Raw genomic sequence first — 21,406 nt, 5'->3', positions numbered from 1 at the left:
CGTGCGCCTATACTCGCTTATACCCTAGGCGTCACAATGAGCAAAAGCATGGGCAGAGACGTTTGGCCTTTGTGCTTAGCAGAAACTTTGAGCAATTTTGTAGTAGTCTGAATTTAACAGCACGGAAGACGACAGCGATTGGTGCAACAGCAACTAGTCCCTATAATTAGAAATATTTAGGTGTTCTTTCGTTATTTCATCTCGCGTGCAGAAGTTCAGTCTCGAAATCGTAGGCAAGCCTAATTATCCGCCGATCAACTAATGAAGGCAAGCTCAAGGCACAAAAAAAATACAAGTAGTTAAACACATCAATTTGCAGCACAGCATTACTGTTACTATCTTTCACAACAGCGCACGCCCAATCCCATTACACAATAAACCTGCTCAACAAACTGCCTGATGCCAAATCTGAGTTCTCCATAAAGATGAGCTCACGGGCCATCCGAACCTGTCAGTTGTGGCCTCAGGACGATTGGCCGCAACAGCACGTTCCATCGCTTACCCGCGTCAACCAGAGCGGCGCAGATAGACATGACTGCGTTCGTAAAACTGCTACCCCCTGTAGTAGAAATTTGTTCTTACGTAGGCAGCTGCAATGACCATTTAAGTTCTATGAATCGGATCACGACTACTTTTGCCGCATGAATTGAAGTTCGCATATCTGCTACCCCTACATAGATTCTTTTTGTCGAGTACAGCGCTAGCATTTGCAGTGGTGGGCATCAGAAGCGTGCTGCTCTTACAAAGTTTTTAGCTTTGTGAATACGCTTTTTTCTTACGCGATTTTTCTTACGCCAAATTTTGTTCGGAAGCTTGCTTTGACCCCATAAGAGCAAACCTGCTGCTGCTAATTTACGGATTTACGGTATTACGCATAAATCTCAGGCATAAGGTTTCCCCTTTCAACGACGAAAAATATGTTGAAATCAGCCAGGCGTCCAATAAAAGAGACGTATGGTTTTGATATGTCGTTGGTAATGCAGCTCAGAACCTCCACGTCTACAACAAAGAGAAAAATCCTCAAGGCACTCACTCATATCTGCGAGTCATACAGTTTAGCAACCCCATTATCAACTAAGGCCCACATACTGTTTGAGATCCCAGTGAAACAAATAAATAAAACAGGATGACCTCAAGCAGGAATTATAAAAATGTAATGAAGATTTACTCGTTTTGAACGCAAATCACGTTCCAGTTTTGAAGGGTACTGCTTTTGGCTAGTTGGTAACCATACATGATAATTGTTATTTGGGCACCACTTGAAACCAAGAATAGAAATGACAGACACATGTTTGTCCTTTCTAGTCCTCCTTTCAACAGGTGCACAAATAAAATTTATCTTTTGCAGGTTTGGTTACGTTACCGAAACAATCATGCAAAATCGCCATTCGTGCAGTTTACAACTAAAGTACTGCAGCTTATGGAACTGAGACAGATACGCGAATAGTCACGGATAGAACCAACGTGGCGAATACATTGAATATTGGGAAGGCCTGAATCACCCCCGCGAAAACACTCTATCTTTCTCGATTTCACGTTTTGGGAGTACTGAGAATGCCAGGCTGATGAACGTGATGCAAAAGGAACTTTTAGAGAACTAGAAGGAATGGTTGTAATGCGGCTAACCAACTGTACTTGGATGGACCAAGTCAGGACAAGAAAGGTGGAGGACTTGGAGCTCAATGTTAAACTGGCAATACATGGTTATACGAGTCATATCTGGGGGAATTTTTCGCAAGATTGCCCTTTGATGGGATGGACATCGATGGCTGTGTCGAACGAACGAATGCTGTCCAGATAAAACGATATCGGCTGCACAAAAGTTAGCAATGACAGCAACGAAAATAGAGGAAAAGACGCAAATCTTGCATGAGTTTATGGCAAATCCATGGGTTATTTCTAACATGTCCTGTGTTAACAGCCTGAAAAGAAATCACAGCGTAAATTATTGGTTTCTCCGTTTCTTGCACGTCAGACATCCAACTATGAAACTGATGGTATTGTTCAATTTAGGAGACACGCAAAGGGTAGAAACGTTTTGAAAGGGGAAATACAAAAACAGCAATTCCTTGAACACCCAATGCACACTGCAATTTACGAGTTCGCTTCCACTAAGAATGAAGACATCTGAACAGTGTTGGTACACGACTGCATAACTCTAACTTCAACATGTGTGAGAAACACACAACTGTTCTTCCTGCAGAACTTTAGTCCATTGGCAGTTGTGGGGGGGAGATCATCGCAAGCTTCTACAAGACACAGTACGTAGCAGTTTAACGCAAATATGTATTTTACCGCCAGATGTTGACAAGTGGCGAAATACTTGGAAATCACCGCAAGAAGTACAAGATTTGAGTTCGAACCCTTCACTGAGCCATTGGCACCTTTCCCAGAGGACAAAAATCAAGCGAGTCTTTGTAATCATTGGCATAGACTTCGCAGGACACTTATACTCTTAAGCAAAATCAGATATACGGAAAGGGTACATAGCAATTTTTTCTTGCCCGATAACACGTGGAATTCATCTTGAACTGGTTGTGACGTCGAGTACATTGAACTTTCAAGATGCGGTGCGAATACTTACAACACGACGTGGAATCTGCAAAATCGTTTATATCAGACAATTGGCTCACCTTCAAGAGAAATTCCAAATATATGCAGACAATCCGAAAATTCACATAAGACAACATGTGTCGGCAGTATTTCCGTTATAACCAGATAAACCTGAAGGTAATGGCGATGAGACCACCATGGTGCGAAAAAGATGTACCTACGTTGCTCCCTAAGGTTGTGCAATGAAACACAGCCGTAAATCCAAACAGTGGTACGGTACTACCGTGCGGCAGCAGTGGTGGCAACAGTGGTGAGACAAACGCCATCCATTGTCAAAATGCCACATATTGCGACAAGTGCCTCGCCCAAAGAAAGCACACAAAGCGCATTTATGAATGCATCAGTGGTTGCTCGTTCATAATTTTTAGGAACACAGTAAAAACATCCAGTGTATAAGAAGATAAATTTCTGCTACAGACCTCTCTTTTATCACACCTACATTGTTATGTAGGTGTAGCGTAACGTATGTGTGACATAGGGATACGTTGCACAATTTATCTTATTTGTTGTTACGGTGCATGGAAGGAAGGTCACACGAACTAGAGAAAGGGAGAGACTGGCCGTTGCCTGATCGCTATATACATCGCTTGTAAATATACATTATGTCACAATCGCTGGCCTGCTTTATTGCCGCAACATCTTGGAGGAGCTGCGGGGTACAGTCACGGAACTTCGCAGGGGACGTCATCTACCTGCCGTCACAATGGCAGATCAACCGACACAACCGACACCACCTCAGCAGCCCGTGCCAACGGTTATCCTCACTCATCCACGGGACCTGGGCACAATTTTTGGCATGGATTACGCTGATGTCGAGGACTGGCTTGCGATGCAAGAGCGAGTGTGCGACGACAACAGGTAAGACGAATATTGATAGCAAACCTGACATTTTATCTGAGAGGAAGTACGAAGCAATGGTACGATACATTTGAAGCTGATCTAATGAGCTTAGATGTCTGCAAAGCAAAAAAAAAAAAATCACAGCATATCCACGGGGTGAATGATGATGAATGGGCGAAGCTCCGGAGGGAATCATCGGATCTCCCGCTTAAGGGGACGCTAGCACAAACGCGTTGAAACGTGCAGTACTCTCCAGTAAGGGGGAGCGGCCACAGCGTCTTACGCAGCCATTTACACATGCCGGAACGTGCACCGCGTTTGCCGACGCCATCACATGACTGCTGAGAGAGTATACCCCCCGTATTCATAAACGCTCCTCGACTTGAACTTGACTTGCCACCGCTTTGGGCAGCGTGTTCGAAACGCGTTGAAGGTAAGGCGGAGAGGCCACCGCGTCTTACACAAGCTTCTTACACGGGCCGTAACGCGCTAGCACAAACGTGTTAGAAACGCGCTAGTAACGCGGCATTTCGTTAATGTTGGGTATTTATTGCCATCGTAGTGCGTGTGTCCATGTCCACTTCGTGGCGTAGTGGGTTGACGTCGCGTGCTCGGAAGCGAGGGGTCCCTGGTTTGATTCCGCGCTACGGACACAACTACGGAATTTTTTTTCTCATTTTTCTCAGACTGGTTACACACTACTACTACGACGACGGGGACGGAACGGGTGCCGCTATAAGGAGCTTCGCCCCTAAAATGCGAGACCTGTTCGGCAGACCTGTTGGTCGTCATTTGGAAGCAAAAAAGTTGTCGCAGTTTCACCTGAAAGGCAAAGCATCAATTGCGATAGCAAATTTGAAGAGAGCTATACGGAGTAATGATAGCAGCTTTATCAGCTGTATAAACTTGGACACGCAGCAGCACCGGCAACACGCAGAACTGTTGTCGACGCCGTCGGCGTTTTGCCCGCGTTCGCTCAAAATGCGCGCGGCGTTGCTGACTGTTGCCGGAACCTCTGATATAAATAGGCACTTGGTGCCGCAGCTAAACGTCGCCTCCCTTCCCTCCCCCCCCCCCCCCCCCCCCACGGCCTTTCGTGCGTCGGAAGAAGGCACGTTTGCTCTACATATATGGTGATTGTAGAGGAGGAAAGAGAGGCCTACTTCTGCAGCCCTTAAGGGAGCACAGCGCAGAACGCGCTTTTGTTCTGCGCCGTGCGTTCACTCCCCGTGAAAGCGCGCGTCCCTCGCGCCCTTTCACTCGCACACACAGCGTTCGGCGCGCGGCGACGATTTCATCTCCATTGACGTCATACGGAACCTCACGGCGACGGCAACGCCGACGGCAGAAATCTGCTTTTGAGTGTCCATATAATTGCTATCGCAATAAAAAAAAAAGAACTTGCGTGCCACGCTCAGACGTCCACAGAATCCGATGTCGTGTACTTACAGGATGTGCTGGCCCTCTGTCGCAAGACAGATAAAAACATGACCGAGGTAGACAAGATTGGTTGCATACTAAAAGGTACTGCAGACAAAGCCTTCAGTCTTATCCCGACACTTGTGCCAGTAGTTCTTGCAGACACTGCAATGACTTCGGTAGCCTACACCATATGCTCTGGCGTTGCCCCTCGTTGCCAGGCACGGAACAAATCAAAGAAGGCAAGTGGCTCCCGCTATCAAGAACCCCGATGCCGGAGCGCCACTATGGGCTGTCCAGAGGGCCCACGATGCAGCAAACGGGCATCGCCTCACTGTCCCAACGTGGGAGCGGCCCGCTGCGCGCTGAGTCGCGTACCTCAGGACTTTCATTAAAGTTTTATATTCATTCATCCATCCTGATGTGTAAGCATTTTGCCACGGTGTAAAAGAGTGTCGGCGCTTCGAGCAAGCGAAGGGTCGCCGTGTCGATCAGACTTTCGACAGATTGTCCACTACCGCCGCGACATCTTCATGCGAAAACCCGCCATGGTTGGTTCAGCCGACTGGACCGGAAAATATAACGCGCATCCTTAGCCGTGAGCTTGAGATCATGGCTCCGGCTCCAGTTCGTTCCGACTGTCGGGAAAGCGTCCCCTCTATCTCGCCTATACATGTTGTCGTTTGGGGGGAAATAGCAAGTTCGCGCATTTCATATCACTGCTACACCTACAAGATTTCCTCCACTTCATCGTAACCCAGCTGACTGGCGCACAGCAGATGATATGCCATTCTGTTTTCATTGTTCCGGTATTGGAGACATCGCCCGTCATTGCCGCAGCCGCTGGTCGTCGCCTCCTCGGTAGTCATCTCCGTGTCACTACCGCCAAGTGCGAGACAATCTCACTTTCTCGTTCTACACGCCGATTAGTAACATCAACGCCGACAGTGCTGCACCAAGATACAGCCGCTCCCCGTCTCCGAAATGTCGACGGTCCCGTTCGCCTCTCATTCACCACTCTTCGTTTCCATCTGCAACAGCTCACTTCACTTCGGAAAACTAGGCGGTGCAGCTCACGGAGTTGAAGCTGCAACTCCGACCCGGCCCATAAATCCTCTGTTGACCCTGCCTACACATGGAAACCAACTGGACATTAAAGTTGATGGTGTTTCTGTTACATCTCCCGTTGACACAGGAGCGCAGCTTTCAGTTATGAGCGCTGCTCTCCACCGAAGGCAAAAAAGTCCCAGTTTTGCCCGAAAGGCGAAGCATCAATTGTGACAACAAATTAGTACAGAGCTATATGGAGTAAGGATAGTAGTTTTACCGGCTGGATAAACTTCGACACATTCACTTACTAACTGAATTAACAGGCATGATGTCGGAATGCACAAGCAAAAAACAATAGATCATACTCGATGACCGCAGACAGCCACTGTCACAACGCTGGCGTGAGCAAGCGCGACTGCAGCAGCGAACGAAGGTTCGTGTGGTCTATTGCTTCAACGGAAACTGAGCGACGAAAGCACAGCGCCTAGAAATGTAAAAGCCGTGTGGAAATTGCTTTCAAGATACGCTGCGCGCGACAGCCGAAGCCACGCAATGTACAAGTACGCAGTTACTGGGAGACTAGAAGCCGCACCCCCTCCTGCTGATGTTTTAAATGTGCGGCCTTGTTATGTGCCCTCATCGCTCAGAAGAATGTGTGATACAAAGGGAAAAGTAAAAAGGAGCAACCAGATCATTGAGCTTTTCTTGTAGCACTTACAAATGTCCAATTTCGTGTGCTGTGGTGATATGAGTATAATCTGCGTTGTGGGCATTTGAAACAATCATAACTTTCCCAATGCCACAGGCTCCGTCTCTCATAGCGATTCCTTTAAGGGGGAAAAATGAGCATTATGGCGAAACATGATGTGTATGCAGCTTCTAGAGAACTATGGAAATGTTGCGCAAATAATCACGCTCACAGGATGTTTGTGCGAATACATGCATTTCATAACACTCACAAATCGGGAGCGGACTGATAAATGTAGTAGTATGCAAGGCACCAAAGTTAAGAAAATTGCTCGTAAGAGATCATCGTAGTGATTAGAATTACATGGCGTAAGCTAGAGCAGATGTCACCTTAGCTTAGTTTTTCAAATATTACTAGCGAAAACAAACCCGTCCTAATCGTAGGTGATATAAACGGCGCTGTATGTGCTCATACAGACAGTTTTACGAGCTTTAGGTTTGATCACTTGATAACTTCTACAACTAGGATTCCCACTCAAAGAAGCAGCTCCCTCTTACACCATGCCCTCACTAATACTGTGCCTTCACCAGATTCTAGTGTAATTGACAGAGCTATATCATATCATTACCCTGTATTCATCACTTTCAAATCTAAGCTTACTAGGTCAGATGCCTGTTATTTTACGTGCTGTCTTGATAAGCTAATTTTTGTTGGTGAAATTGACAAAATCTACTAGTCAATGATAGCTACCAAACAAAATCCAGAGCAAGGACTTCAGTTATTTTTTTCTTTATTTTGAAAAGCTGTTCATGCTAACATTGCAACTGTGAAGCGCAAAAAGAAATTTAAATTTCTTCGCAATAAGCGGTTCATAAATGGGCGACTTGTGAGCATCAGAAAAAAGAAAACATGTTAGAGAAGACAGGGTGTCTACCAACCGGGAAAACCGGGAAAACAGGGAATTCTCAGGGATTTTGAATATTCTGGAAAAACTCAGGGAAAACTCAGGGAATTTGTGCCTCTATCAGGGAAAATTACTGTAGGGATGGGCGAATATAGGGTATTGACGAATATTTCATTGAATAATTCTATGTTCGTTATTCGCTTCGGTTCGAATTCATGGATTCAATATTTTCGAATTATTCAGCGGTCCCGAGTAGGCAGCCAAAAGCCACGGACGGTCGGTGCACATCTCGGAGGCTATGCTTCACGTCATGGCTGCCATACATCAACCATAAATCTCGAAGGCTATATGTTTTTGCATTAAAGAGCTTGAAATGTGCGACGCCGAAGAGCAGAAACGGCGCTAGCGCACAACCGAAACGAAGCGGCGGAGTCCGCACAGCTATAGTCAGCAGCGGAAATCGTACGTGAATGACAGCAACGACGGAACGCTTCGTGCCTATTTGTGCCTTTATTGCGTTTACCGTCGCGCATAACAACGCGTTGGCCGCGGGATTTCATAGTCGCCACCCATCATCGCGTCGATAGCTGCCGCGGTTTCTTTCGCAGCGGTTTCGTTTAGTTTCGTTTTGACTCAATACGCACGTCGGCCGCGTGCCTAAAGAGCTGCGTAGTGGCCATCCATGATTGCATAGATAGCGACCGCGATTTCGTCTGAAGTTGTTGCAGTGAACGGTAGTTTCGTTCTGACTCGGTGCGTGCGTCCGCCGGGTACGGCCACTAGCGGCAAGGTGCCGCGCGTCAGCGCCTTGCCGCGAAGTCCACCGTGGCAATCGCGTCTCGCCGCGCGGCAGCGCGATATGATCTCGCGCGCTCTCGGAACGCGGAATCACCGTGAGCGAAAAGGGTGCGATGGGACAGCGTCCAGAAATCCCTCTATAGAACCGCGAGAGACGACAATCGTCGATTGATAACTCGGCGCGGAGCGGCGGAGGTCCGGTTGGCATTGGCTCCGTGACGTCACCCTCGTCGCTCTCGGCACCCTCGGCAAGCCTTTGTAAAACCCCCGATTCCTGCCGCTTTTTCCGCGCTCGTCATGATGCGTTGCCGCTCGCGGCATGACGCGGGCGTTTTTGCCGCTATCGTGGCCATACCCTTAAGCACCGCAAAGTCGCCGTTCATAATCGTGTCGATAGCGGCCGCGGTTGCGACAAGCAGTTGTTTCGGTTTGACTCGGGTCAAAGCTGTCGAGGATGAAGCGCACCGGCTACATCACGATGGACGTGCGATCCGTTGGCGTTGAGCTTACTGGCGAAAAAATTATCGGGATGTGCGCGCGGTAGTGCAAAGCGTGTCGCAAATGATGGCGCGCGCCGCAGCCGTGCTGCGAAGGAAGTCGCGAGGCCTCGATCGCCGCTGCGAGAGCCAATCATTCACGAGATGACGAGAATTGCAGCTTCCGCACTGCTTTTGTGCTAAATAGCGAAAGGATTTGCTCATCCATTATACTAATAAAATCGTGCTGACGTAATAAGCATTTGCTTATTGTTTTCGGCATACCCTGATAATTCGGACATTTTTTTTTTCAATCCCGTGAAATTCGAATTAACTAGGTTTTACTGTAATATGTGATATATACTGTTCAAACTATCGGATTCGAAATTATTTGACCAAATCACTACTCCCTTCGAACCTCAAATCCACTATTCGCCTGTCCCTAAATTAGCTGTAATTTAATTGAAAGGGAACGAAAGCTGGTGGTAATGGAGGGAGGGAGGTTAGGCGACGTTTAGCTGCGCCACCAAATGCGTATTTATATAAAAATGTGGTGAGGCGAGAAGGTGGTAAAGACTTCGGACGCTGCTCGACAAGTGTCCCGTTCGGATCTCGTCGAAAACTTCCGAGCCGCCCCCAGAGGCACAGGCAACAGTCACCAGCGCCGTGCGCGTTCGGTGCGAACACGGGCAAAACGCCGACGGCGTCGACAACAGTTCGGTGCATTGCTGGTGCTGCTGCGTGTCTAAGTTTATACAGCTGATCGATAAAACTACTATCCTTACTCCGTATAGCTCTCTACTAATTTGCTATCGCAATTGATGCTTCGCATTTTTTTAACATGCTTACTAAACAGTGACAGCATCAGGCAACATGGTGTCAGCCCATCTTGATGTAAAAGAAAGTTCCGTTTCACTCAGGGAATTTAGCAAAATCACTCAGGGAAAACCTGGAAAACTCAGGGAATCTGAAAATGTCAACTTGGTAGACACCCTGATTGTGCACCAGTGACCACTCATGCATCGCCTGGTGCATGACGAGCACCCCAGACGAGTCGCAGAAGGTTGCCTCGGGGTTCGCTGGCATTGCCGCATTGCCGGGCGCCTGGGTTTGATTAAAGAGTGTGCGGCCCCGCAACGGGCGGCGGTATTCCTGAGCCGCCATTCCGACCTCTACTTTCCGCTGGTCCTGTCAACGCCAAGGGGAGACGAAAGTCACGGGGCCTTCCTGTCCTTACTGAAAAGTCCACGTCGCCACGCTTCGATAAACCAACCGCTTCTTAGGGGCAGGAGGTGCCTGGGCAAGTTCTGGCCTGGTCAACTCCTGCGCCGGCTTGGAGGGGCGATGCGACGCTTCGTTGTCACGAGCAGTCCCCGCCGCCTCGCCATACTTCGGCTTCAAGTGGCGACACACCAAGTTCAATTGCTTTTTTGCAGGCATCGCGGATGTGGACGAACTGCGAGCTCCCGCACAAGCAAACAAAGGAAATGACGGGGGCAATGGTCATGCAGGGCGCGAAGGAAAGCGCGGCCTCTGTGGCTCTGGATTTGAATGAGCATTGGGCCAACATGGGCACGTGCTTCCTTCCACACCGGTATTCCTAAACAGGTATGCGCTCGCCTGATGAGTAAGCGCAGCCGAGGGGGGGGAAAAAGTCCTCTCCCCTTTGGCTGGTGTTCAGAGCAGGCAGAGAGGAAGCAAACCCAGTTTACCCAGGTTGTAGCAGTATTTACATGGGAGAATAGCCCACCAACGTCCCGTTACTTCTGAGCTGTAGCGAAACACGTACATCGGTGGAGGGCGGGCTGCACACAAGGGCATATTAAGCAAAGAGTGCCTGTCACCGCTTCAATGTGCACCCTCCAACCATTAATTTTCTCCGCTTACCAGCGCGATACAGAAGAAATGTCCATCTACCTATTGGTAGGAGAAAATTCCTTAGTAGCATCGCTACAAGGTCGGGTCGGCACTCGAGGGTATATTTGGCCAAAAGGGGCCTGTCACCGCTTCAATGTGCGCCCTCGCACCGTAACTGTATTTCTCCGTTCACTGGCGTGGTAAGGAATAAAGTCTGGCTACTATCTGGGGGTAGAAAGTCTGCCTAGGTGCATTTCCGCAGGTTGTACTGGTGGTGTGGCCTGGGGCCAGTTGTGTCACGGTTTGCCTGTGGTTCGTTGACCGCCTCCCCTTCTCCCCAGTCGTTGCTACGGGCAATGAAAGGTTTGAGGTCTGAGACGTAAACTGGACCGCCGACTGGTCTCCCTTGGGAGTCAGCCAGCTTGAATGCAAGAGGGGACATTTTGGTCTCCACTTTGTAGGGGCCCAACCATTTAGGCGACAGGGAGGCAGAGATGCCTTTGGTGGCGTCACTCAGGACATGGTTGCGTATGAGAACGAGATCGCTGACACCGTAGTGCACGTCCCGATGTGACCGCTCGTATTGGGCTTTTTGTCCAGCTCGCGCTTTTGCCAGGTTGGAACGGGCCAGGTCAAGGGGATCCGCGAGAGTTCTGCCGCGTAGCTGGATAGGCCGGGTTTCGTGGCGCACGCCTTGCTGCTGGGCTGAAAAACGCGGTTCATGGGCACTCCTAAAGTTGAGGAAAGCGGGCGTGTACCCAGTCGAACGGTTCATCGTGGACTGCAAGGAGAAGCATATCTCGTTAAGACAGACATCCCAATCCCTGTGTTGCTGGGCAAAGGCCACGCAAGGGCTTGACGTTGATGTGTGGTTGTCTTGCGGTGCTTAATGCCAAAGGCAGCGCACGCATCCACGAACACCTTGGCCGTGAAGTAGGACGCCTTGTCCGTTATCAGCTCCACCGGAAAGCCGAAGCAGTTAAAGACCTCGGTCAACTTGTCCCAGTTTGTGTGCGCTGTTAACTTCCGAAGGGGAAAAAGTTCAACGCATTTCGTGAAGTGATCCGTGATAGCCAGGAGAAAAACGTAGCCTCGCTGGCTTCTGGGAAAGGGTCCCATAATGTCACAGGCTGTGACTTGCCAGAGTAGCTGGCTGTCGATTGGCTCCATGAGCCCGGGGGGTTTGCCCGCACAAGGCTTCACACATTGGCACATGCGGCATGAGCGGGCATAGTGAAGAGCGTCACGCTTCATGCCTGGCCTGGTAGCGGAGCGGCACAACTTTTGGAAAGTCGTAAGGCCACTTATGTCCGGCCACCCGCGAGTCGTGGAAATAGCTCAGGGTGGCTTTCCTTAGACTGCCGGGTATCACCACCTTGTAAGACTCCTGGGGAGCCTCCTCAGATGGGATATAGCACAGGAGAGCTTTATCGGCATTCAGCAGATATGTATCCAACGTGCCCGCAGCAATACCAGCTGTCCAGGTGTGCCCGACGGGTTTGCCGCCCCACTCCTCTTGGGAGCTCGACTCTTTAAGCCCGTCAACAATTCGTCAACAAAATGGATCGCTCTACTGTGCCTTTGGTAACTCTTGCCTGCTGAAGAGAATACCCGATAAGGTAACAGAGTCCACCAGGTAAACGTCCTCTCCCGGGGCTGGCAATCCGGGGATCGCTTCGCCGTCGGGGGTTGTGCCGTTCGAGTCATTGGAGACACAAGCTCCGGTCTCTACTGAGTGTGTGAGGTTCGCGTCTTTTGAGCCAATGGAGACTGAGGCTCCAGCTTCTACTTGGTGCGAATGCTCATGGGAGTGGCGGACCAAAGGATCAGACGCCGAAATGGCGGCTCGTGACAAGGCGTCCGCCACTACGTTTGAACTCCCTTTCCGGTAGCGCACAACAAAGTTGTACCGCTGCAGTGTCAGCGCCCAGCGCGCGAGGTGGCCAGAAGGCTCGCGCAGCGCTTAAGCCAGGTGAGTGCCATGTGGTCCTTCTCCACCTCAAATGGCACTCCGTCGACGTAGCAGTCAAACTTTCGCAGAGCAAAAACTATAGCGAGACGTTCCCGTTCAGTCATGCTGTAGTTGCACTCGGCGGCGTTAAGTGACCGGCTTGCAAAGGCGACTGATCAAAGAATGCCATCGTGCTCCTGAAGCAGCACAGCACCGAGGCCCAGGTCGCTCGTGTCATCATGGACAACGAACTCCCTGTTGAGATCGGGCAACTTCAGTTTGGCTGTGGCCACTAGAGCTCGGGATAGTGCATGAAAGGAACCCTCCTGCTCAGGCCCCCAGCTCCATCGTGCCGACTTTTTCAACAGCGCGGTCAAGGGCGCTTGAAGAGCAGCGCAATTTGGGATGAACTGTCTGTAGTAGTTCACCATACCCTAAAAGCGCCTAAGGCCCTGAACGTTCACCGGCGTCAGGTATTCAAGGATAGCTTGGACCTTCTCTTTGCATGGCAGAACACGACCCCTGTCAATAGTAAAGCCCAATAGGGAAATGCGAGTCTCAGCTATTTGGGCTTTCTGTGGACTTAGGGTCAACCCGGCAGCACGTAACCTCTCAAGGACGCCCTCCAGGTGGTGGAGGTGCTCCTCGAACGTTCGAGAGATGACAATGTCATCGAGGTACGCCAGCGCCTAGCGCCATTTAGCATTCCTGAGAATGCGGTTAATCTCTGGAACGTAGCTGCAGCTCCAGAGCAGCCAAATGGCATACGGGTGAACTGGTAAAGGCCTCGGTGAGAGCTGAACACAGTTTTCTCCACATCAGTTAGTCCCATCTGAACCGGTGGTGAAGTAGCGCGCATCGCCTAGATTAGCCACGATTGATTCCACGTTAGGCATAGCCCAGGCGAAAATTTCGTCCAAGTAGAACCACTTGAAGTGGATTATTGAACCTGCACCACTTGGCAAGTGGGACCTGCAAGTGGGACCTCTTGGCAAGTGGTGCCGGTTCGATAACCCACTTCAAGTGGTCCCACCTGCCAAGTGGGTCCACTTGCCAAGTGGTTCCCCTCTATAACCACCACCCGTGTACTTCAGTGAAAATTAATAACAGCAATTTGTGTGAATGACAATTTATTTACAAATTTACATCGTTTTCTTCAGTTCGCAGCTTTTCCACCTTCAGTTTTCCTTATTTTTCTTACTTCTCCGTACGTCTTGTATTTTTTGAGAAAGTATTGTTGACACATTGTCAATGGTTTCCTTCACGGAAACACCCGTCATGGACCCCCAGTGCCTCACGGTGTCTGCAAAGGAGGCAAAAATTAACAAAACAGGCAGAAGGCATGCATAACACAGTACGCAAGGACTATAATCTTACCAATGATCAAGGCAACCTTCTGCGGGCTGAGCTGCTTCCGTACCACAGCGGTGGGGTTTCTGTAGTTTTTTGGGGCTAGTTTTCCTCCATAAGTTCGTTCAGCCAGCCCTTCACGGCCCCATATGGCTTGGGCCATATCCTTCACAACAAGTGAAGCCTTTTTCTGGCCGAGAATCTTCTCCGCCTGTTTCGCTCCAATTACTAGCCCATCTTTTACATGATACTGCAAATGAAAACAAAACGATTAGAAAAGGTATGTAGAGATTGCAGCGATACACTTACCTTGCCATCACCGATATCAGTGAAAGGGCCATGGGCCTTTGGGTCAGCAGCTCAAGCGAAAAAGTAAAGATGTCGTTTACATCAAAACAATAGCACTGACACAGTGGCATTCAAAGCATTTTGTCGTGTACCTTTGGGCAGTGCCTCTGCAGCAGGCTCTCTTGACGTATTGTCTAGGATTTCAGTGCCTGGGGTTGGCTGGGCTTTCAGTGGCTGGAGCGTAGCCAGTGGCATTGGTTTGCGGCCTGTGTGCTGCGTTTCTTTGTCTCTGCGCTCTTGGTCGTCATAAGAATGTTCATGTTCCCATTCAGAAGCAGCACCTACAATACAGAAGAATATCATGAACAGAAAATGCCCTCTCTCAATAAAGCTAGGTGCATTGTCATGAACCGAAAAACTGTTAATTTCTTGTGATGAGTATTTGTTATGAGCAATGACTGCAGGTATTATTTTATCTATCCTGACATGAGCACCTGACTGTTCAAAAGCAAGAGGTGCAGGTAAAAAAATCCACTGAGGCTACTCTTCAGATAAACTGCAATTCTCAACTGAGGATTCAGCATTTTGATAAAGGAAAAAGGTTTTGCAACATGGATGTTTCATGTGCTTTGTGTCCTTTACCTGTTAGGGACTCTTGCGCTCTCTGGGGCTGCGGGGCGCTTGACTGCAGCATTTCTAGTACTGAAGAGATAGAAAACAACATTTAATAAAAAAATATGCCTATTACGATACTATGAATCAATATAAGCATAAGTCAGAAGAGTATTATACTGCATTCTACCCCAGCCAGATTTTGTGGCACGTACTGCTGCACATGCATGTGAGTAGAGAACAAATAGTCCCAAATGCTGCTGTGATTGCAAGCAAAGTGTGGTTTTTGGATGGATTGGCGTTGATGACCCATGATGGACAAAATGAAGTGCTAACTTCCAAATGAGTTACCTGTCTTATCAGATGTACTCAGCTGGAAGGAAGTCAATATCTGTCATTGCCTATCATGTCTTTCCAATTTTACCCCCCTCTCTGAACAAAACCAAAACAATGCAGTTCCCAGCTGGTGCTACCTATATGCTCTGTAGAAGCACACAATATGAGATGCACATAAAAATGGCACATACTTTCAGAAACCTCATCAATACATTGCTAGCGCATGGCAGAATAAATATTAGAGAACTCGTTTCACGGTTTACTGTGCAAGCGAAGGATTTAATTTACCTAAATTTCATTGGTTATGTTCAAAGCGAGTTATGGCTTTGTAGCTTTGGCTGCAGCACGTAACTTGTTTCGGGGTGCACGGTTCGTAAAAAAAAAAAAAAAAAACTAAGAGGAGATTCATCGGATTGTCACATATGCCAGTGAACATGAAGTTACATTCCTTTGATATTCCTTTCACAGATATTTATACAAGAACATCACATATTAACTTGCAGTCTGCCACCAAACAGCCCTTCCGATCCTGTTCACTCCATAACGATAGATTCCCGACGTTGCACGGTACTTTTTAGAAAAAATGGACTACACAACCCCTCTAAAAATTTTTTACGGAATCTATCAAGGCAGCCTTTAAGAAGAAAGAAATAAGGACAAAAGCAATGTAACAACTCGCAGTATACTTACTCGCTGAAAGCTTACAATCCATTTTTTGTGTCATCGTGGCGACGATTTGTCGCAATTCATTCCTTTCTTTTAATACGTCTTCATAGGGCTCCTGCCTTTGACACGCCTCCACTCTTATGCGCTTCAGTTTTCTCTCTCTATTCGTGACAGCTTCTTCTTCATCCTCAGTGTGCCTTTTTGTTGACGCCTGTGCACAAAAAAGAGAGAGTAAGGAGTACAATTGTACTGAAAACAAGTGAGAAGTGTATATTTTAATGCTACTTACTTGAGAAACTCGAGCTGCCTTATTTTTGTTTAGGGCACTTGAGACATGCTCTTTCAGAATTTCATCATAAGCAGCACTCTTAGATGCTGCCTGGCACTGCTTGGATTTTTTGTTTGCCTGCAGAGAGATGTCAAATCCAATGAACACTGTTCGACTGAAATCTGGCAAAGGTATAGCACAATTATTGTACCTGTTTTGCAGTCTGTTTGCTGCCTGCTGCTGGCAGCTGCAGGTTGGAATCTTCATCTTCAATTTCAATATCTGAAGGGTTTATTACCGTCCGTGGTACCCGCTTACTCCCTCTTTTCTCAAAAAGTTCTTCCTTAGAGTCTGCAATGTGCAATAATATAGTCAAAATCAGTAGCTAATAAAAAGCAAAAAAAAAAACGCGTGTTCATGCAAACGGTATATATGCCTGAGGAATTGTCAAAATTTTTTAATGTGCATGTTTTGAGATACAATGTCCCAACTTTCCCAGGAACACAAGTTCTGCTAGTTAATTCGTCGATCGCTCCGGCACTGTTCGGGTTTCAATAAATTTTGGGCAGTTGCACTGGAGAGCAGATGACAACTTCCATATTAATCCACAAGCATAGCAATAATGATAGCGTTGTTGTATATCGTTCGACTATAAACACGTGGAGACAAGTCTATCCGATCGCTGACACGGTATACGTGGAGGCTGCAACACGTGCCCGATCAATACAGCGACATATATATATATAGCTAGGATTGATCATTCTAGTTGATATGATGGGCGAGCACCAACTCTGGTACGTCTGGCATATGGAATGACCATGTACGTACGCGTACATATATTGTGTTAACATGCAATAAATTGCTAGCTTCATTTGCTTACCTGCCAGCAGCAGAACTTGACAGGGGTACGGTCCCGTGTTTTCCGGATCTTTTTCGTCAATCCAGTGCGTAGTGTACACTTTGGTTTTAATGAAGTCTTCTTTGTTTGCTGGCTGGAAGTCCTTTATGTTCTCCACATGGACCGCATATTCCTTCGCGTCAAAACTATTCAGAAAACGCACAAGCGCGAACATCGTCTTAAATATGGCACGTGCGGCTGTCACTCGCCGCCACTCGCACAAACACGCTCACACGCCGCAAACCGCGTGCACGTATGTATACGTAGGGACTTAGCTAACGTGAATGCATCCGCACAACGCGCTGCGCTACGACGATCGAGCGGCCTGGGTATGGTGGCTAGAGATGGCTAGCAATGGTGGTGTTTCGGCAGTGACTTGGATAGAGATACATACGAACTACATATTGCCAAAACGATGTTCCCAAAACGTTCAAATAAAATATGCTTTTAAATTACTAAAATGTTTACTAAAATTACTAAACACAATAAGAATAAAAGCGTTGTCAGTTGTAAGCATTTAAGGACAACTAGTCAGGCGTTGAATAACTGAGCTGGCTGAATTAGTGCAGTCCGTACCGCAACGTTTCTCCAATCAAGCCATGCCAAGCCACGCCATGCCAGGCATGATTCTTGTACTATTTGTACACTACATGTGCACATGTGCGTAGTTACTATAGCGTAGTGAACGTTTGGTTATTATCACGACCGTGTTATCCATCGACCGTTCATTATTTTTTGTTGACTTGGACAGCGTGGTTTGCGACCGCTCCAGCTTGCTCATCAAGAATAACAACCAATCTGTGCGAACTGGCGTGATGAACACGAGCAAGAAAACCCGCAAGCGATATCTGGATCCCGAAGCATGGAATGACCGTTTGCCAAAATCGACGCTACACGAAATAAGAAAGAAGGCTTCCGCGCGTTCAGCACAGCCTTATATGGACGTTGATTCAGGTGAACGTACGACCTCAAATTCATCTGAATCCTCGGACGATAATGAAGTTTATGAACCAGCTGAAGAAATTGGACAAGAAAGCCGCAGTGGGTCTTCTTTTGAGGGAGATGAGTTGGCGGGTAATTGTGACGCCGACGATGAATTCGCACCCGCCCAAGATCTATCAAATGCGACTGAACCGCCTGACAGCCGCCCGAGCTCCAGCCTTTTTCGCTTGGAGTTTGCGTGCCCGCTTGGCAACGGAAGCACCTTGTCTGTTGGGGATGCCCTTGTGCTTGTCATGGACTTCGCCATAAAGCATGGTCTGGCATGGACAGCTATAGAAGACCTCTTGAAGTTATGCAACAATATTTTAGGTTCAAATGTGCTTCCAGACAGCAAATACCTTTTCAGGAAGTTCTCTGCAACCTCACCAGAAGAAATGAAGTTTTACTTTTACTGCCCGATTTGTAATCGCCTGCTCGCGAAGACGGGGGGTAGCTTAAGTGAGCGCAACAGTGTGTCGGGCATATGCTGTGAAAAGAGCTACACTGGCCGGAAGTTGACAGCAGATGGCTTCTTTTTTGTCGGCTTGCCATTGAGAAAGCAAATTGCATCTGTGCTTGCAGATGACATTTTGAGAGAAGAACTATACAAATTTTTGAGTGAAAGAAAAGACTCTGAAAACATTAGCGTGTCAGATGTAACTGATGGTGCCTTTTACAAGGAACAGCGAAAGAAGCTTGGCTGCAAGAAACACGATATCACATTAACTGTGAGTGCTGATGGAAGCCCGGTATTCAAATCTTCAAACTATTCCATTTGGCCGGTACATTTGACTATTAATGAGTTGCCGCCGAACAGACGATGGAGCAACATCATTTGTGCGCTCTTGTGGTATGGCAATAAGCATCCGGACATGACATTACTCCTCCAGGCGTTCACTGAACAAATGAAGGAACTGTCAACTGAAGGAATATGCTGGACTGCGAATGGTCAACAAGTGGATTCAAAGGTACGTTGTTTCACCTTTTAAAAAAATTGCACCTATTCAGTGATCTTGTTTTACTCGATTGCTTAGGTTTCATGTTTTTCTCGTTTCGGTTCTCTCTGTGGTAGGAATTAAAATGGCAGCCTTCTCTCACTTTCTAGGTGTACTGCATCACTGCTGTTGCCGATGCACCAGCCCGGGCTTCGATGCAGAATGTCCTGCAGTTCAATGGATATTATGGCTGTTCCTGGTGCTTACATCCCGGCGAATTCATTGAAGGTGCGATAACATCCTGCTTCTTTGCACGTTATGTGTGTTTATGCATGTTTCACCTGTTACGTGTGTGTTCAACCAATGCTATATAAATCTCTTGTTACCTTGTGCAGGTTGTGTCAAGTACCCCGTGGCTACAACTGTCCAAGACAGAAATGCAGCTAGCATGTTGGCTGACATGAAAATGGCAGCAACACTGAAACGCACCATCAAAGGTGTGAAGGGACCTTCACCCCTCATCAATGTCCCTGGGTTTGATATTGTATGGAGTTTTCGTCCCGACTACATGCATGCTTTGCTGCTGGGTGTTGTACGCCAAATGACAGAGCTGTGGTTTTCGGACACAGGAAGGGCATGTTATATTGGGGGTCCTCAGACACTAAGGGCAGTAGATGAGCGTCTCCTAAGCCAGAGACCTCCTTTGTGTTTTAATAGGACACCGAGGTCTCTTAAGCTTAGGAAATATTGGAAGGCGTCTGAGTGGGAGTCGTGGCTCCTCTACTACAGCCTCCCATGTTTGAAAGGCATCCTGCCAGCGAAATTTCTTGACCACTTTGCTCTCCTGGTGTCGTCAGTGTATGTTTTGTTAAAGAGGCGTGTGACATCAGATGATATTGACAATTGCACATTGAAAATAACAAAGTTTGTTGTCACAACCCAGTGCAACTATGGTGAAGCACAGATGACGTCAAATGTGCACACTTTGCTGCACTTGCCAAAGAGTGTACTACTGCATGGACCACTTTGGGCAATTTCATGTTTTGAATTTGAGAGCAACATGGGCAATCTGGTGAAACTAGTGTCATCATCAAATGGCATTCCTTTTCAAATATTGTCGCGGATTCTTCTTGTGAGCAATTTTAACCAGCTTCTGTCCATGGCATCGGAAGAAGTTAAGGAAATGTGTTTGCACACAAAAAAGAGGGAGCGCATGGGTGTAAAACTCCTTGGAAGACCCCAGGTGCCATCACACGACTTGGTGGAATTTGTTTGCAGAAACACCTCCGATGTACAAAAAATTGAAGAGTACAGCCGCATCTGTGTGGGTGGATGCACCATCCATAGTGAAAAGTACAATCCTGCTTTGAAAAAAAGAGATTCAACTGCAGCAAAATTAGGAGGCGACTATGTTAAGGTGGAGAACTTGGTGAATGTTTGCAAGGTAGATGGAAGCTCCGACGTTTTCATCATCTCCCGCATTTACCAAGTGAAAAGTTTTGAAGGAGTAGACCACCTAAAAGTAGCACGCAAATGTGATTCCAGAGTCATTCATTCCATTTCAAAGGCTCTTCACCCATGTATATACCTTGATTTGAATGGTACAATCTTATTTGCAGAATTGTGCAACCGGTATGGATCATTTTAGTGAAAAGGTCATCATCATCAGCCCATATTTATGAAAGCATATTTAGCGCCAGCAGACAAGGACAGAAGGGAGACAACAATACAATGTGCTAACTTCAACTTTATTTCCATGAAACCTTCCATTTAACCCATGCACAGTGGCGCCACATCTTCCCGATTCAGCCATCCAAAAAGGCCGTCTCTTTATCTAACAAGTCGACCGAAGGAGCACTAACAAGTTTTGCTATTCCGACAGATAGCCTGAGCCTCAATAATCTCTTGCACATCTTTATGCTCTGCAAGAATTACTCCTTGCCTCAAAAAAAGTTAATAAGCATGCGTAGAAGAGTGCATCGACGAGTATGGTGTGGTTGCTTTTCAAACTCAGCCGGATTATTCGTTCAGGGCTTTTTATGTATGCTTCACTGTTATCTTCACTCGTCCTATGAAGCATGGAATGACGAAATATTAATTCAAAAGCAGGGTGTCTACATCGGTTCATGTTTGGCGCCTATACTAAGTGACATTTGTCTGGTCCACCATAACAAAAACCTGTCGCGTACCTTGTCGGAGCACAGGCTGGTTAAAGTTGTCAGGTACATTGATGACTAGTCCTTTTCGAACCAGACGTACATTCAACAGTAGGTATGCTCTTCGAAGTTTTTTCAACAGGCATTAGCCCACTTACTCTCGCGGTGAAAGAGCTGACTGATTACATGCTGCATAGCTTAGATATTCAGCTCAAGTTCACTGAATAACACACATGCTGGGAGTATAAACCGAGGGCCAATAATAGCCTCTGTTGCTGTACTGCTCCGCTCGCTTGAGGCTCGTCAAAAGGAGCATTGTC

At 47.5% G+C, this 21,406-nt stretch overlaps 2 protein-coding genes across 3 annotated transcripts; one reads left to right on the top strand and one right to left on the bottom strand.

The window, feature by feature from the left end:
- Nucleotides 1-13,729: 13,729 nt before the first annotated feature.
- LOC119466415 (uncharacterized) lies at nucleotides 13,730-17,516 on the bottom strand. Its single transcript, XM_049657382.1, has 8 exons — nucleotides 16,997-17,516; nucleotides 16,138-16,467; nucleotides 15,873-16,059; nucleotides 14,877-14,936; nucleotides 14,387-14,575; nucleotides 14,256-14,305; nucleotides 13,974-14,196; nucleotides 13,730-13,899 (listed from the first exon to the last, which is right to left on the bottom strand). The coding sequence occupies exons 2-8, from the start codon at nucleotides 16,381-16,383 to the stop codon at nucleotides 13,775-13,777; spliced, it is 1,080 nt and encodes a 359-aa protein (XP_049513339.1). The 5' UTR covers nucleotides 16,384-16,467; nucleotides 16,997-17,516; the 3' UTR covers nucleotides 13,730-13,774.
- A 177-nt stretch (nucleotides 17,517-17,693) lies between these two features.
- LOC119466411 (uncharacterized) lies at nucleotides 17,694-21,103 on the top strand. 2 transcript variants are annotated; one of them, XM_037726927.2, is made up of 3 exons: nucleotides 17,694-18,963; nucleotides 19,101-19,218; nucleotides 19,326-21,103. In XM_037726927.2, exons 1-3 carry the CDS (start codon nucleotides 17,830-17,832, stop codon nucleotides 20,576-20,578), a joined length of 2,505 nt encoding a protein of 834 aa, XP_037582855.2. In that variant the 5' UTR covers nucleotides 17,694-17,829; the 3' UTR covers nucleotides 20,579-21,103. The 2 variants fall into 2 exon arrangements, with proteins under 2 accessions (XP_037582855.2, XP_049513338.1); XM_049657381.1 differs by having other exon boundaries at nucleotides 17,697-19,218; nucleotides 19,326-21,099.
- Nucleotides 21,104-21,406: the final 303 nt, after the last annotated feature.

Source organism: Dermacentor silvarum, chromosome 10 (genome assembly GCF_013339745.2).
Source record: "Dermacentor silvarum isolate Dsil-2018 chromosome 10, BIME_Dsil_1.4, whole genome shotgun sequence".
Classification (NCBI taxonomy): domain Eukaryota; kingdom Metazoa; phylum Arthropoda; class Arachnida; order Ixodida; family Ixodidae; genus Dermacentor; species Dermacentor silvarum.
This window is presented reverse-complemented; position numbering and strand designations above follow the sequence as displayed.